Here is an 18832-nt window from a genome sequence, read left to right as displayed (position 1 = left end):
ATATTTAAATAGATTGTTCACAAAGTGATCAATATGCTACAAGACCATTTTAGGTTTATTTGATTAACCAGCACCTTTTCCTAGTGCACTGTTACACTTATGGACGAAAAATAATAACAGATGGTTTGAATGGAAATTTGATCAAACAACAGGCCTGGACTTCAGGGGCCCCGGGAAAATTTGCCTATGTTGTCAAACTTTATTTGCGGGGAAGGTAAAAAGTGTTTTTTACTGTCATTGAATGATTAACACATCGCAAGGCTTCACTTCGAATGTACAATGAAAACCTTTATAGACGTATATTAAGACACGTGTGGCATTAGTAGGTTCTCCTCAAGATGTGATAGACAGCCAACGTGATAACCAATTTCTGCGTCAAAGAATTTTTACAACGCTAATTTTTCCATTAGAGGTTTTTCCTGTTTATTGAAGTGTTTTTGTACACTCCAATCACCATCAGACCCAATAGGCGAATCATATATTTCAATCATTAACTGGTACTGCGATGATTTCTGTACCTGCTTTGCTGACAAAAACAATTGTGATGGTTTGTTAGATTTTTACATCTATGAGCATAAATTAAAATGCATCATGTCGAACGAAAAATAAGTAAAAGAGGTTTTTTACGAAATGCATTAATGTCTCGACCGGAATTAATGTCAAATATTAATCTGCATGCTTGAGATAAAAATGAATTTCTACGGAACTCAGTGAAAAGCGTGACATGCATGACATGCAACCTAGAATAGCAAATCAACCTGTCTACGTTTGTCATTTCTGCGAATAAAACAGTATATTTATATACTCGTAGTTTTAACGCCAGATTTCTCCATCAGTCTTTACATATATGCGGTGCAACTTAGTTTTTATACAGTTGTGTATTTTAAATATTTTGTTTTTCTCATCTCACGTTCTTTAAGTGGTAATACTCCTAAATGAATAGGACATGGTCCTAGCACATGGCCTCAGTCCAGTGGGCACGAAACAACACTACAATTTGGTTTGAGTTACTATATTGCTATTCTAATTGGCGGAGTTAACGTTATGTAGCCGCTGTAGCCTACTTCCTGCTAAACAAACCTACCAACTAAAAAAATGATACTATGTAACATAATATTTAAAACATCTGAAATGTGTAAATTCAATTTCGGTTTGTAACACTGTAAAAAAAAACATCAATGAGGTTAGTGCTTGTACAGCGATAAATCCTCAGTCGTTCCATTACACTCGGAAAAGTTAAGTGTATGAGGTGGAATGTAAATGCCTCCCCCAAAGTTAGGGGGGTTGCGCATGCCCTTCCCCCCTCCACCTATCCCCCCTTAAGGTGTTGCGTGAAGGTCAAAGGTGTTGAATGAAGGTAGGCAAAGGTCAGTCAGGATTCGGACATGCGCCGTTTCATAGATTTTGAACCCTGAGCCTCCACCCCCAAAACACCTATTGCATCTCCACCTCCCCCTGTTATAAAAAGCAATTGCGGTTATAGCTCGTAAATTCCCCCTCCCTCTCCCCTAGTGAGTCATCACACCTGGGTCGGTAAATAGCGACTTGAAGTTACGTGCGCAGTAATGTTGCAGTAGTGGAAGATTTGCATCTATTTATGTACTAGAGTGTTTTTTCTATTTCTGAACCCTTGCCCTAGTTTTTAAGGGTATCAATTAGATCTTTACTTGTTAGAGTAATTTTGTTTAGTGCAGAATATGAGGTAAACAATTTTGTCGATGAATAATTTTACAAATTTGTTGCAAACTAATTTCTTTGAGAAATGAAGTCGTAACACTTAGTAAATATATTCAATCGAGTATGAATTGGTCAGTAATAATTAGACATTTTCATCGACTTTCGGCTTGTTTTAGCATTGTGTCTAGAGTCAATGTATATACAGTATATGATTTTTTAATAGTCTTGTGACGTCTTTGTGAACAGTTGGTTCAAAGTAGGTGCCTATTTTCCTCGCAAACACTAGTGCCTTCCGTATTAGAACACTTTCCCGCAACACACAACTGTATCACATGACACACAGAAACTGAAGGAGTCGTCTTTTAAATGAAAATAATAAATAATCGGATTTGTAAATTTGAAGCTTGGACTTATTAAGTAAGGCTCTTTACGTTTCATTTTTGTATAATTGTAATTTTAAGACGAGTTTATATTTTAGTAGTATGGCTTTTAAAAGATAGATTTTAAAACTATTTTCTAAATTCTGGGGTTTTTTTTAAAGTAAATTACCTGGTAAATGCATTTTACAATTCATATACTAGGTCTTTTACTTTTAGAAATTAGTTTTGGTGACTAACCGTCATAAAGTTCACAAGTGGGTATAGGTATGGGGTCTTGGCTAAAATATTTTGCGTTCAATTTGCAAGTGTTAGTGAGTGTATACAATGATTATAGCTTGACCCCAAGCAGGGTTAGTGGGACAAGGAACAGGAACATGATTGATAGTGCTTTCCCTTTGTGGCTGCATAATGGAATGGTGCTTTACAAATTCTGGCTCATGCTATTGTACCACAGAGAAGTAAGGTACAGAACATTCAATGGTACACATAAGTGGTGTCTGGCACTAGTCACTGGTGTCTAGGGCAAATTTCAACACTGTCCCCTTTGCCATCATTTATTTATTTATTTTTTACGGCAAACACCATTTTTACAATCGTTTTACATTGTGAAACGTTCGACAAGATTTTGACATCATTTACTACAACGCTCACGGTGGATTAAAACCCTGTGTGATAGCAGTGGCGGTCCCAGGATTTCATTTCGGGGGGGGGGGGGGGGGGGATGTCCACCAGGGGTATGGAATATCACTTTGAAAAATGGGGTCTGGGGGACCCCCCTGGGAAAAAAGTGGAATTTAAAGCCTAAAAACGTTTTTTTATATACGAATTTGAGCTCTAAAATATGCTCAAGCTATTTATGAGCATACATAACTACATAAATAAAAATAGTAGTTATGTTAGCTAATAAAATATCAAATATTTCGGGGGGATATATCCCCCTGGGACCGCATGTTTTGTTTGATAGTAATTTCCGCACAGGGCTCGCCACTCAGATTCTTCCTTGCTCATCACAAGTATACTGGCAAAACATACTGTACTAGAGCTGAGAGCGCACGGTCCCATAAGCGAGTTTCCTTTATACTTACTTCTCTGTGCCTCGCCTAATACCAATAATTGAGATTAATTTTTTCTTCAATCTTATTTTCTTCCTCATTTCTTCTTTATCCACATTCTCAACTCCTTAGGCTACCCACTTAGGACTGATCTGAACACACCCTAATCTCTGTACTCTGATTGACAGGACGATGACGACGAGGAGCTCAGTGACGGGGACAGCCGAGAGCCAGACCATAGCGCCAGGACACCGTGGCGCCGTACAGGTAGAGGCAGCGCCGCGACGCTAACCCACGACCAGTACCATCACTACTGCGACTCCGCGTTAGAGTGTACGCTGCCCCCTCAGAATGCTTGCCGTGTCACGAATGGTTGTCAAATACTATAGCTTGCTCAATTCTTGACGGATTCACTTTTGTATGGGTTTCAAAATTAACAAAATTTTAAGTTTTGGAGTGATCTCACAGTTCTTTTCAGTTGAGACGGATTTAACACTTAGTTTCCGAGGAGGATGTTGAATATTGATTGATTCTTAAACTAAATGATTTTGCACAGTTAACCAAAACAGATGTAGACATACGGACTTAATAATCCTGCCTTATTGCCATAGAGCCACTATTTAAGACTTTGTACCTTTAAAAGGACATTTCTCTTTACTATCACATGGTTTCTTAAATCCATTTTGTAAATTTGGTCAATACAGATGATTTAATATAATCGCGCCTTTTTGACTTTAGCGACTATCACATACCAACTGCCTTTAAGGGGAAACTGTAATTGAATCTTAATAACTTTTTGACTGAACTGTGTTTGAGAGTGTGTAGATATTTTGATAAATTTCAATGAATCAAAAATTAAATTACCCTCTGATTCTGACAAAATACCATCAGTAAACATGGTATGCTGTAAAATGAAAAACAAGAAGAAAAATCTTGTTGGGAGATGTGTTTTGACATAAGGAGTTCAATATGTATGAAATGACAGAGATGCTTAAGGAAACCAAAAACTCCTAAATATTTTGTGGTTATAATGGAAATTGTTATATAGATTATAAAAGTGAATCCTATCTTGAATAGAGGCATGGAATATTAGTATTTTTGTTTTGCTTTTTTTATCGAACTAGTCCTTTCTTCCTAAAACTACTAAATAATAATACTTTTGTATCATAAATTAAAAATGAATATGATAATTTTGATTCTGATGAATGTTTTTCACAAATCTTTCTCATTCATTACATTATTATTAAAAACTTTAGTTTTATGCTCTTTGTCAGAAAATAGTTGTTTACAGAATTCTCTTATTCAAATCAAATATGCAACAACTATGCCCTTTTTAACCCATAGTAACAAAAGAAAACTTAAAATTAATTTTGGACTGCACCACTTTTAAATCTTAAGACTTCAGAGTTTGTTTTATAAAATACACAACTTTGAGCACAAATAACCTTTTTTACTTGACCGGCTTAAGCTAAAGTGGCCAGAATGCATGAATTTTAATTTGATTTTTATTTTAAGCTTGCCTGACTAAGATGTGTTAGTTTCTTGAAATGCTGTCTGCATGAATTACTCTAATTTTTTACCATATCCTTCTTTCCTATAAGAATTTGTTTGGTAAGTTTAGAAACTTTGAAATTCTATAATTGGTTCCCAAACCATAGAATGCCCAAATTCTGTTTTGTTGAAATTTTGCTACAACTATGGCATGTTGTTTAGTATTTTTATTAGATGTTTAATGCAAAATAAATATCACTTTATTCCTACCTTTTAAATAACTTTGAATTATGAATTTGTTAAAAGGAGATATCGTTCGTTTATCTAATTTTCAACTTCACTAACATGCATACTTTTTTCTGAAACTAATTTTTCCACAAACAAGTCAAACAATACGCATTCTGGTAACTTATGTTCTGAGGAGGAAAATGTACGTACTAGTGCCTTAACATGCCTTTATACTTAAAAAGTTATGTATGTGGTAGTTTTTAAGGGTTTGACCTGGTTAATATTCCTTTTAATAAAATCAAAAGGCTTACAATAACTACTATTTCTGTGTAGACAACAGTAATCTAATTCCCATAAGAGACTGATGTTGACATTACTAACTAGTATAGGTATAAGAAAGAAAACTGAATGAACTGGACCCAAGTTTTAATAGGGTTTTAGTTTGTCTTGTCAATATCCAACTAAATTACATTCTAATAGTTCATAGCTTTAGTCATTACGATAGATTTTTAATATATGTTATGTTCGGCTTACCTGCTTATAACTATTTAAGGACGATAACAAATCAAAACTGTTATAACAATTTCTTGTTTGTATATATTAACTTGTTAATGTAACTTCTACGTGTTTTATATTGTAAATAGCAATTTTAGAATCACAAGCACATGATGTAAAAGATTCAATAAACATGTAAACTGTTTATAGTTTTGTTATTAGCTTATAGTTCCCTTAAAAATTCATTTTAACGATAGTTTTGTGTTATGATACGTTTTTGGAAAATAAAACCAAAAGAAGTACAAAAGGTTCAAAAATATAGGTAATTGCACAAAAAAATTAACCAAAAGAAATATGACAAAATAAAAAATTAACATTCAAGTCAAGTGTATCCAGTGAAGTGTTTGAAGATTTCTTCGAGTCTGGCTGGCATCGGAAGGTGAGCCCAGTGCTTGAAGGGTGGTGGAACATCATTTAACAGAGACATAAAAACCTATAACAAATCCATAGATAGATTCACGCACTCAATTGTTAGACTAAGCTTCACTTTATTCATATTCTGTTATTTTTTTTGCTAGAAACCTTTTTGCATTTTGAGAGTGAACATCAAAGACTTTTCTGCATGGAAGTTTATTAATTTAAGTAAATTAGTGTTTGCTATTTTTCATGTGCTGTGTGATAGTGTGTTAGTGTAAGATGTATTTCATTGTAAAATGTAATTTAAATTGAATGTGATTTTGTCATTGTTCAAAAAATTATTAGTGTCACTTAAAGTTTTTAGTGGTTTGATTATTTGTGCATGGATTGAGTGTAGTTTCATTTAACTTTTAACCAGACATACCATTTAATATAAGATACTAATCAACATTAAATTAAATATTTTACTATATAAACTATAGCTCAACGGCTTTTGAACTGCTTGTGATTTTTTTGTAATTTTTTAATTGAGATTATACTGTACATACAGTAATTAACCTCATAAAAATACTATAGCCTTTAATGGATATCTCCTTGTGATGTACGGAGCCTTAACACAATGTGTCAAAAGAATTTTTTGACTAAACATAGATAATCAATGTAAAACTATTTTATTAGGAAACAAGACTTTAACTAAAAATAGTAATTTATTATTAATGTCTTTCAATTTCTCACAAAGATCTTAATGAGATTAGATCAAGTATGTACACTTATTTATGTGAAGATATCAATTTCATATCTTTATATCACGAGTGATTGAATATTATAGTTTACGGTAGTGAAAACTGGGTGCCCCTGATTCAGCAAAGTGTATGAGGTTTTATACAAGTATTTGACCTTTTAGCAATTTTACTGTTATTTTATTCCAAATATAAATTTTATAATGGTTCTAACAAGATTTAAAAATCTAAAAGGTGTTAAACTTATAATTCATTCCATATCACTGATGTTTACAGTATGAATCAGTATGAATTTTGAACGGCAAGTTAGAGCATGTAGAGAAATATTTGCTCCCCAAGTATTTTAGTTCGAAGTAAAGCCATTGTTTGTTAACTTCAGAATTATTTTACCTCACTAACATGAGTTTCAATAAATTTGTCTCAGTCTAATACCAAAATATGGAGATTTTGGGATTGTTCAGTGCTGTCCTATATTACTGCAGGTACTTTACAGAACATTACTAGTGATAAAACCAATCATATATACTGAATTCCACCTAAAGATATACAATTTGCTACAAAACAATCGTAGTTCACTCCAGCATGCGCTATTCCTAACCTAACCTAACCTCGTTTGTTCTACAGCCTATGACCTGGCTACTCAGTGTCCCAGCCGCAGAGCATCCATGCGCCGCCACACCATCGTCGTGTGTGATCCGAGTAACAGCGGCTCGGTCTCTGTACCTCAGTCTCGACCGGCCTCAAGGCAGACGGCCTCGACTCCGAGTGATGAGTCCATCGCTGGCACACTTCCGGAAATGTCCTGGTCCAGGAGCTCACTGCAGGACGATCTCCTTCACTCCGTAAGTTAATTATTTTAAACTTTTGTCTATCTTAAATTCATTCTAAATTTGTTTTAGTTTTTGTTCATAAAACCGGGAATGATTTACTTTGCTGGGGAGTGAGAATTGGATAAGAAGTCCACTGGTATACTCAATGTATATAGTCAATGATATGGGTAAGCGACCTGCATTTTCTGCAACAATGGTGAACATTCCCGCATTGGAAATTATTTTACCACACCATGGTCTAAAGATCAGCTGGATCACAACAGCTGATCAAATCAGCTGGCTCTTGATCTTTGTCAGTAATCTCATTCATTTAGTTCTCGTGTTTGCCTTAAAATATGCAACCTTATGTGTTGGCATCATAAAAATCTAATCAAATCTAAACTTTACACTTGGTTTGTGAATCCAAATAGTACAGGAATGCCACTAGTAGAGTTTAGACTCAGTCATTGTTTCAATTTTGGATGGTAGTTGGATGGTAGCTGCTAGATCAGTGCTTACAAGACTAAGTCAAACTATCACATCCGATCCCACCAGTACGTGAACAAATTACACAGAGAGGAAAGTTTCATAGAACAAGGAGAAAAGAAGTGTAGAGGTTGGTGCTGCTACCTGGTAGGCATTTTGAAAACTGTGAAATAAAGTAATACCTCATTCTCTGTAATCATATAGTTCTACCGACTCTACATAATGAGCCAAATAGAAAAATTCCCCCTTTCCCCTCACTAAATGAAGGATTTTGCCAAAACAAAATAAAATATTCACTAAGGTACAATAAAAAAAGGATTTTGCGAAATCGCTACAGTATGCCAGTAGGGTAACACATTTGAAAGTTCTGAGTGTTTCTATATTATAAAGTAGGTCATTGGATCCAGAACGAGTTCGCTTTAAATGGGGTAATTTTCTTTGATCTTTTAGATTCTCTATGTTTACTCAATAGTCATTAAGGCTAAGGTTCTAAGCAAAAACGTTTTCATAATGTAAAATCAGTTATGGGACAGACATACTAGTTTACCATGGAGGAGGTAATATAAAATAACCTTTCGTTGAAGTGCCAAAACTAGAGTCCATAAGGGGAAGTATGTTAAAATATTTTTCCTGTCATAAGCTTTGTATTATTTATCCACGATTTCAGATCGTCTTACGTCTTATACAATTCCTAGTTAAGTAAAACTCGTGTTATTCTTTACTCTTATGGGAACCTTACTTTGGCAGCAGAGCCAGTTGACAGGGAAATTAATTGAAATTGAAAGTCAAAGACAATTTCCCTTCATCAAAATCAATCAGTCAATTCCCATTGGGGAATGGCCAATTTGACATTTTGAAGCTCTCAAAAGTGTACATTCACAGAATTGATTTAGAGAAGCCCTCCACTGGTTGGTAGGCAGAACACTCCTTGCTCAGACTGTACTTCCCTTGTGACTCAGAATTGCCCTCCCACCACCCACTTTTCACTCCCTCCCCTTCAGTCTTTCTGCCACTACCATTGGTTCATTGATGCTTTCAGACAGTTTTTCTCGTATGAATTTATATTTAATCGGTTGCATTACCAATGCCTATAACAATTGCAAAGGTGAGTAGGTAGACCGCTTCTTTATCAATTTTTGTTTTTATTCTTGATTTATCAATTAAAATGTAAACTTAACCTTATACGTTTTAGGTTAGGTTTAACATTTAGAATTAGGGTTACAAATTATACTGTGAAAATTACCAACTAAATAAACGAGTTAATTTCTTGCTACTAAAAATGCTGTTATACTTGTTTCAACAAAATATTTGATCATTATCATTATTTAACTATAAGAAATTCTAGAAATCAATAATGATATCAACAGTTGTTCAGTTGAGGCATACTAGTTTTGTATTTTTTTTTTCAATCAAATATAAAACTGTTCGTCCCAGTCTTCTCCATTTAATCTTTGAGAAATCACACAAGTTTTAAAGACGGGAGAGGGCATACTTAGAGTATGCGGTCCAGAGCATTGTGCAGATTTTGTGATACACTTTATTTTAAGTTTCAGCCAGGCCCGTTTTTGACCCTGTCAGCGCCCTAGGCACATCTAATAGTAGCGCCCCTTTGCAATATATATATAACAGGGTGTCCACCGACCGGGAAATCCGGGAATCGTGCGGGAGATTTTTGAACCGTGTATTTTGTATTTCTACCTGGAATTTTCAATTTACCGTGATCACGCATGACAAAAGTGACGTTTCCGTGATCGCGGGAGACGACAACATGTCTACACACGGCTGCGAGGGATGATCAGAATTTTCCGCGATCGCAGAAGACGATGATGGTATCTACAGAGCCGCAACGGATAATCTTAGTATTGCCGCGATCACGGAAGACGATGTTAATGTCCACACGACCGCGGGAAACAGCAAGAATTCTGCCGCGATCGTAGAACGATGATCTCCACACCTGGAGGACATTATTAACATTTTACCTCAATCGCGGGAGACGATTACGATGTCTTCACAACTGCAGGAAACGATTACGATGTCTACAGAACCGCGGAATACAATAATGATTTCTACACGGCCACGAGGGATGATCACAATAATGCCGCGATCGCTCAAGACGATGATAATGTCCACATGACCGCGGGAAAAGATCAGAATTTTGCCTCATTCGCCAAAGACGATTATCTCCATATGTCCGCGGGAGATGATTAATATTTTGCCGCAATCGCGGGAGGCGATCACTACATGTCCAAACGACCAACGGGACGATTTATAATGATGTCTCCACGGCCGCGATGGGTGACAATCGCGCAAGACGATGATTATGGCCACACGATCACGGGAAAAGGTCAAAATGTTGCCTAATTTGCGTAAGAGGATGATGACCTCCACAAGACTGAGGGAGATGGTTACAGTTTTTCCACAATCGCGGGAGGTGATTACTATGTCCATACGACCGTGGGGGACGATATGATGTCTTCACGACCGCGAGGAGTGGTCAGAATTTGACCGCGATCGCGCAAGACGAGGATAATGTCCTCACGACCGGGGGAAAATATCAGAATTTTGCCTCATTTGCGGTAGACGATGATAATCTCCTCACGACCGCGGGATATGTTCATATATTGCCCCGATCATGGAAGACGATAATTTTATGTCCAAACGACCTGACTGCAGAAAATAGTAAGAATCTTGCCACAAACGTGGGAGACGATTACGATGCCTACACGGCCGCGAGGGGTTATCAGAATTTTACCACGATAGCATGCAAATACTACCACGATTTTTTTTTCAATTTCCAAATTTTTGGCGCCCCCAAAAAAAGCCAATTGTCTCGCGCCCTAGGCACGTGCCTACCGTGCCTATTTGGTAAATCGGCCCTGGTTTCAGCAACAAAGATGAGATTAATGATTAAAAGTAAACAAAATATAAAATCACTTACGGTACCTATAACCATTTTTAAACTAGTATTTTCAATTCAATTTTAAGAATCGAAAAGATTTACTCTACCCCATTGTTAACTTACTTTAGAGCACTTGTGTGGACAGCATTTGTATCGTTGCAGCTGGTAAATCATTTTGTTATGATCTGCGGATTTCTGCCGGAAACTTAGACTTTTTTAACCTAAGGTGAACTAAACAATTTGCTAACCAACAGTTGCAGGAAGGCTTATTGAAAAATTTTTAAGATGTCAGATAACTTAGTTCTAGAGAAATACAGTCGTAGGTAAAGTACATAGTGTGAGCAACTCGCGTAATTAGCCTTTACGACACTCGTAGAAGTTTTTAAGGCACTCGCCAAAGCTCGTGTTATAAAGACTACCTTTACACGATCGTTGCGTAAACCACCATTAATCAATACTGTTAAATAAATGTTACCATAGTTATTTACCTGTATCCCTTGTACTTGCAGAAGACATGGCAGGAGGAGTGTCTGTCTCTAACATTGGAGGAGATTGTTCACATTCTTTTGCCTTAGTTGTTTACCTGTATCTCTTGTACTTGCAGAAGACGTGGCAGGAGGAGTGTCTGTCTCTAACACTGGAGGAGATTGTTCACATTCTGTTGCCTTAGTTGTTTACCTGTATCTCTTGTACTTGCAGAAGACATGGCAGGAGGAGTGTCTGTCTCTAACACTGGAGGAGATTGTTCACATTCTGTTGCCTTAGTTATTTACCTGTATCTCTTGTAGGTACTTGCAGAAGACATGGCAGGAGGAGTGTCTGTCTCTAACACTGGAGGAGATTGTTCACATTCTGTTGCCTTAGTTGTTTACCTGTATCTCTTGTACTTGCAGAAGACATGGCAGGAGGAGTGTCTGTCTCTAACACTGGAGGAGATTGTTCACATTCTGTTGCCTTAGTTATTTACCTGTATCTCTTGTACTTGCAGAAGACGTGGCAGGAGGAGTGTCTGTCTCTAACACTTGAGGAGATTGTTCACATTCTGTTGCCTTAGTTGTTTACCTGTATCTCTTGTACTTGCAGAAGACGTGGCAGGAGGAGTGTCTGTCTCTAACATTGGAGGAGATTGTTCACATTCTTTTGCCTTAGTTGTTTACCTGTATCTCTTGTACTTGCAGAAGACATGGCAGGAGGAGTGTCTGTCTCTAACACTGGAGGAGATTGTTCACATTCTGTTGCCTTAGTTGTTTACCTGTATCTCTTGTACTTGCAGAAGACATGGCAGGAGGAGTGTCTGTCTCTAACACTGGAGGAGATTGTTCACATTCTGTTGCCTTAGTTGTTTACCTGTATCTCTTGTACTTGCAGAAGACATGGCAGGAGGAGTGTCTGTCTCTAACACTGGAGGAGATTGTTCACATTCTGTTGCCTTAGTTGTTTACCTGTATCTCTTGTACTTGCAGAAGACATGGCAGGAGGAGTGTCTGTCTCTAACACTGGAGGAGATTGTTCACATTCTGTTGCCTTAGTTGTTAACCTGTATCTCTTGTACTTGCAGAAGACATGGCAGGAGGAGTGTCTGTCTCTAACACTGGAGGAGATTGTTCACATTCGCAGCGTCTTGACTAAGGCAGAGCTGGAAAGTCTTCCAGTCGAGGGACATGTCAAGGAGGACGCAGAGAAACGGAAAGTAAGTTCACCTCAATTACCTACATGGATATATTTAATCAAACCTTAACTTTAAAAATTAATGTTTGGGTTTTTTGGTTTTTTTGTTCCTAGTAAGCTAAGCTCTAGCCCAGGGTCGTTTTTCACATTACTTCCAGCTTTCCCTAGGGGTTGTGGCATTCACTTATATGAAATAAGCTAACAATGAAATGAGCTTTCGCTTGGTGTTTGGAGGGATTTGTACCCGGGTCCTCAGGGACCAGCTCGCTACACGCAAATTATAGGGTTTGGCAACTTAGGTAGGTATCTATAAAGAGAGTTCAGTGGGCTTAGAGTGGAAAAAGATATAAAAAAATGACATGAGAAAACATATAAGGTATGTATATGTAAAACTTAGGAAGTGAGAATTTCCTTGAAACACTCTAGATGTTAAACAAAGAATTCCTTAATCGTTTATTTTTTGCTTAAGGACATATAAACCTAGGACTATATATGTTTGCTTCATTGATTCACCTGACTCAAAATTAGTCAAATAAAAAGTTAACTACTACATGTTTATGAGCAAATGGTTTGGACATTAACAAAAGTGATGATTTCTGTACAGCGTGCTGAAATCAATAAGAAGGTATCGATATCAATGATTTTTATTAATATTTTATTTGATTATATTACATATTACATATTATCTATCCTTACAGGTATGTTTCCTGTGTATGAAAACCAGATTCAGCATATTTGGACCTTGGGGCCAGATTTGCAAGCTGTGTAAACGAACTGTCTGCTGCAAATGTTATTCAAAGGTCAGTTGTAATTTAAACTATAATTTGAAGTGACATTTCTTCAGGTAATGTTTAAATTTGTCAGTTAAGATTTCATGATTATGAAGTAATTTAGGTTGTTCTGGCAGTTAAGGTCTATTATAATTATAATTAGGTACAACACACAAAATCGTGCGTTTTTCCCACAGTTTTCAGTCACTCTGTGCCTATTCTTATGATATCGTCTCTGTAAATCCTTTAAACTTATTCAACATGTTTTAGAAAGAGGGTCTTGCTTAATGTTTCAATTAGTTTTTGCATACTTGGCTCTACTTGGCTGTGCTAGTTTTAAATGGAATTTATTGACATATTGTAAGAGTGTGTTAATCAGCCACTTATTTTCTTATTCTCTAACAATTAGAATACAAGAGGAGAATGTAGTTGATAAAATTATAACCAGGTCCAGAAGACAAGTACTCCTCAAAACTGGCTTCAGATGAGTCAGAGCATGAATATTAGTTGGGTCAGATTCAGCCTCCACGGGACCAAGCCCCTGGCCGGATAACGATTTGGCCAGATAAACTCTGGCCAACTACTACCATATTAATTGGCTCTACTACTATAAAAACGACAATTCGTACCTGGTAATAAAGTGTAATCAACATATGTAGTCTTTTGTATTGTTCAAGTCTGTCCTGGGATTATTTTTAGAAGTACACAGGTTTTGTAGAAGAACAAAAAGAAGAAAAAAAATTATTTGCAGGTTAAAGTTGTTAAATAATAAACATAAAAAAATGATTCCAGATATCTAAAAACTATTCAATAATGATGAAAGTAAAAATAACAATAAATTGAGATGAAGTTCATTAAAGGACTGAAATGGGACACAAATTTCTTATCCATTTTGTTCTTACAAAATACAACAATTAATGTACTATACTAACCCCGTTTTGGAAATACTCAACCAACTGTTCAGAGGTTTGGCCTACAGTGAGATAGCTCAAGTCACAAAAACTAGTGCTTGCGTCTACATGTCTGTAAGCAATGAGAAAAAAATTTCTTGGAAGGGCCCGAATAAACCGAGGCCGGATATCATGGGTTCTACTACATTAGGACACACTAAATTTCCAAATTCATGCATTTGACTTAGTTACCCATTCATCCTGACTCCTGTCACAATGTTGCAGATGAGGATACCAACAGAGCACTTCTCTCATGTTCCGGTGGTGGCGTTGAGTCCCGGACTGCTATCTCCGGACTCAGACGACTCGTTCCCTCGTGCGCTCTACAACAGACTGGTGGTTCCGGACCGCAAGGCTGTAGGCAGCGCTCCCTCCAGTCCCAAGATGAACCGCTCGGCCCCGCCCAGCCAGATGTCTACCAGTATGATATCAGATTCCGGACACATGAGTCTTCCTCCCATCAGCACCATGTCTACACCCACCGGCACTCTCAGGTACCAATACGTAAACATCCCATCTACATAGAATCTACCGTTACTCTTCTATAGTAAGGAACGTTCCTTAGCTTTTTGGTAATAGGTGAAATAATAATCATTTTTGTCACCTATTACTCCCTCGTGAAGGACGTTTAAGGTCGATTGTGATAGCAAACAGGCAGTTTTACTTCACTCGCTCTTCCTAACAGTTCAGACGACGTTACAAAAATAATTGTACCAAGAGACTTACTATTTTGCAATGGTCGTCGTTTTATGAGGAGACATTTAGTTATTACGTTATTAAACACAGTTCAGATGACATTACTAAAATAATAGGGTAGGGTATCCTCAGTAATCTATTACCAAGGTAATAGATGACACTTTAGTAATGGTATTATTTATCCTATTACATTACTACAGTCGGGACCTTGTAAGTTTGTAGTTGAGGGAGGAGCCTATTTACCATGTGGTTTTGAATGAACCAATGAGAACCGTGCGGTGTTGCCAAATCTAATAATACCAGCTGATTTGAAAATATTGCTTAGTATATTTGAATTAGTGTTGTCAACGGGCAATGTGGCAATGTCGCACTAGCCTTGTCTTGTGATTGGCTGCCACCAACTGCAAACTTACGTGGTCCAGACTTTAGTGATCCTGTGCGGCTCAACACCCCACAAAATAACATAATGAATTTAAAAAACAAATTCATGTTGTTATATTGACTCTTAATATGTCAAAAATAAAATACATTAGTAAAACCTTTGCAAGGAAGCAGTCCAGCCATTTTCTTGTTCTTTTTTTTAAGATTTAAAACCAATTTAATAAAGAAAATTACTATATAAAACATCAAACCAAGACGTAGCATATTTGAAGGACATAAAAATGCTGCAAAAGAAGATAGCTGCTAGCTTACCTTAGAAGATATACAGAAGTATGATATAGAACGTGCAGAAGACACATAAAAAAAACATAATTTTTTGTATCCAGGGGGAAAAAGAGAATTCCTAAGCGTTGGAACTCTCTCTCTACACTTGACTTGGGGTTCCAAGAAGTTCCTTCATTTATTGTGTATTAGGTATAACGAGTGTGAAGTCCTAAAGATGACTCAATCATCTGATAATTATGATATAAAGTCACTGATCAATCATGAGCGATGTTTTTACACTTTATTCTTGTTCATAGACGATTCACCCGCTCAAAGACGCTAGGTCGACCCGAGGAGAAGGCTGAAAAGTTGAAGGGTCTAGAAATGATTGTCTGCCACGACTGTAAGACGATGGTCATTCAGATCATCAAGTCGTCGCGCACAAGTCGCAACAACGCGATCCGCAACCTAACCCTAGACCTTTCACCGGTCTATTGATCATTTTATCATTCCAACCCAGCCTACCATTGTGTTTAGTTCTACGATGCAACAATAGTTTTAATATTTTGTGTGATATTAATTTAAATTTTGTTTACAAACATGTATATATGTGTAATACGGTTATTGTAGATATCACGGATATTTTAGTATTTGTAAATTGATAATGTTATATAACGTGTAAATTTAGTTTTGATATGTTCGCTTTGTTAAGTTAGATTGCACAATATAAATTCCTAAGGAAAATACGTTTGATATTAGTGTTATCGTGGATTCCTGTATGTATGAAAACAGGTTCTTCCATCTGAAATCAAATTAAATTTAGGGCATTTAGCTTTAATTAGGACAATGTTAAATATTGGATGTATATTAAAAGTATGGAGTTAAATATTTAGCGAAATGTAGACATTGTATAGAGTCTGAAAGATTTGAATATTTTTAATAACCGTCTTGGTGCAAATTCTATGTAATATAATCTCATTACTAGTTATTGTAACGACAACAATAATTACTGTTGAAATACAATTTTATGAAGTGTTCTTATAGTCTTTTCTATTTGTAAATTATTATTAGTTAGTTTCTTATAAAAATATTTCAATAATACAGAATATAATGACGGAAACTGTTTCCATTTTACTATCCTAAAGAATTCCGTTACCATTTTATGCTTTTAAATTTTGTTGAATCTCTATATAAACTAGGCCTAATCCTTCTCTATGATGATGGTGCAGACTCAAAAAAAATTATTTGTTGTTCTTGGGCTTATTTTCCTTGTGAAATGAAATGAACTTGTGGAAAAATTAGTGATTTTATGTATTAACAACAAATATTGTTATTGTAATTTTTATACTTTGGGAAATCTAGTTTTGTCCGGATAGTATATTAAAATTGTGATGTTCAATAAATAAATATTTAATAGAAAACAGCTGTTTCTGTTATTTGTCTTACAAGAAACATTAATCTATGTTTCTTGGTAGACCAGTTGTGCTAATCCTTTCTATCTGTTCTCAGAATAAAATCCTATGAGGGAGCAAAAAAAAATGTATTGTAGCCTATAAAATGTGTTTTTAAAGTCAGTTTAATTTTGCCTTACCGATGATTAGTGAATACAATGATTCAGAATTAGACTTGTTGACATCAAATCGACAATCATGTGAGAAGGTATTATTACAAGCATCTGTTTCTAGAAATTCTTTTAATTATTTTATTCAGAAGTTTTAACAATAAATCACAGATTAAAAATTAATCATTTACTTGTAATATGTGAAATGGTTTATTCTGAATTGTAATACCTAAATATTTTTGAATGTAAGAAATTATATGTTGAGTTCTGTTGAAGATGAATAATATTTGCAAATATGCCTTTAAAAGTTTGTTTTTGCAGCTTTGAATATTTTTATTGACTTACACACAGTTTGAAATGTATTTTTTAGCTTATTTTTTTACAATTAATTGTCAAAGCTGTGTATCTTCAATATAATCTATTGTAGCATAATATATTTCTAATTTTTTGTAAGCGAAAGTCCCTAAATTTGATTTAGGTATGAAACTCTTTAAAAATACACTAAATCATATTACCAGCCCCAAACTTGTTTGATGATTGTTGTAATTGATTTTTATTTTTAAATATATAAAACTGTTCAAACCTTATAGAACTTAATTCTTTCTAATATTATCCTTGATAAAAATTTGTAAGAAATTACCCTTCCAACTTATCTGTAAATGTTTCAGTACAAAATATGAAATATTCACGAAGCAATAAGAAATTTTCCAAATATTAACTTTTGTCATTGAGTATTAACTCACTCGGACTATAAAGCAATTGCAACAATTAAGGTGCCTAGTAACTTTATAAATAATTTTAAAATTTTAAATTGTTAGTTTCAGAATGTGAAACCCTGAAGAGTTTTATGACATGTTTTTACTAAGAGTAAAACAATCCCAGATGAGATAAATAACAAATAAAATTACAAAAACGTATTATATATATTTTATAAATTCAAATTATTTTAATTTAAATCCAAATTTCATTGTCCTGGTTTATAAAAATTTTTTTTACATACCGGTAAGGTAGATCCTAACAGGTCTGGCAGTTAAATTTTATAAAATACTGCTGTAAAATTTGTTTTAAAAACTTTGTTGGCATTATAGCTTAAAAATATGTAAAAAAAATACTTCATAGAGTTTTAGTCACATAATAATTTTTGAAATCTATTTTTATTCCTAGATCCTAATGTCTCAACCTGAATGAAAAAGAAGTATGTATATCATTTTAACATAATTTTGGCAAAATTTGACCAAAAATGTCTACTTAAGGTAAAGAAAGGTTTTAAATGTTTTTTCCCATCATTACATAAGAAAAATCTATCCAAACTCAAATTAAAGCATACATTAGAAATTTAACCTTTTAATGTTCTCTTTTTCCAATAATTTCCTAATTTTTATTTGCATAAATCTATTTTTAATCTGCTTAAAGTCTATATTAGATGTTTATAGTGACTGTACATAATGGTAAATATAACCAACTTATGACCAAATGCATCTTTATTTCTCCATCCCCTTACTGGATTTGCAGAGATAGAATAAGTCGATGAGTGCAAGGTCTACGGGTTGGTTGACAAAAATAGTAGATGGGAGGGGTGTGTCTACAAGAGTAAAAAAAATCGAGAAAAGTATTAATTTATAGATACCGTAGTCAAGATTATACAGTGAAACTTTTCATTGTTTGAATGTATTAATTTCATTAATCTGGACAGCACTTGATCTTTTATCATGTAACTTCTCAAAATAGTCTAAACTGTTCAATCTAGTTGACTCCCGAAACCCTCCAAATAATGTTATATACATTTGTGTTGGAATGAGTCAGAAATATAAGTGGGTTACAATCAAAATGGACATAGAAAGCAGAAGTAAGCAAACTTTTGAATAGGA

At 35.2% G+C, this 18832-nt stretch overlaps 1 protein-coding gene across 3 annotated transcripts in view; it reads left to right on the top strand.

Moving 5' to 3' along the window:
- The window catches only part of LOC128999383 (protein spire-like), a 191309-nt gene extending 174241 nt beyond the window's left edge, over positions 1–17068 (top strand). For 2 of the 3 annotated variants that reach the window (XM_054425863.1, XM_054425862.1), the window contains 6 exons: positions 3298–3442; positions 7105–7322; positions 12233–12364; positions 13041–13142; positions 14288–14556; positions 15721–17068. In XM_054425863.1, coding sequence (XP_054281838.1) covers positions 3298–3442; positions 7105–7322; positions 12233–12364; positions 13041–13142; positions 14288–14556; positions 15721–15901 — 1047 coding nt within the window. In that variant the 3' untranslated portion in view covers positions 15902–17068. The remainder of the gene's footprint in view (positions 1–3297; positions 3443–7104; positions 7323–12232; positions 12365–13040; positions 13143–14287; positions 14557–15720) is intronic. The other variant, XM_054425864.1, reaches the window with a different exon arrangement.
- Positions 17069–18832: the final 1764 nt, after the last annotated feature.

The sequence above is a fragment of the Macrosteles quadrilineatus genome, unplaced genomic scaffold (assembly GCF_028750875.1).
Source record: "Macrosteles quadrilineatus isolate MER2022 unplaced genomic scaffold, UCM_ALF_1.0 Scaffold_8__2_contigs__length_117827958, whole genome shotgun sequence".
In the NCBI taxonomy this organism is placed as follows: domain Eukaryota; kingdom Metazoa; phylum Arthropoda; class Insecta; order Hemiptera; family Cicadellidae; genus Macrosteles; species Macrosteles quadrilineatus.
Note: the sequence above shows the minus strand (reverse complement) of the source record. Positions and strands in the feature narration are given on the sequence as shown.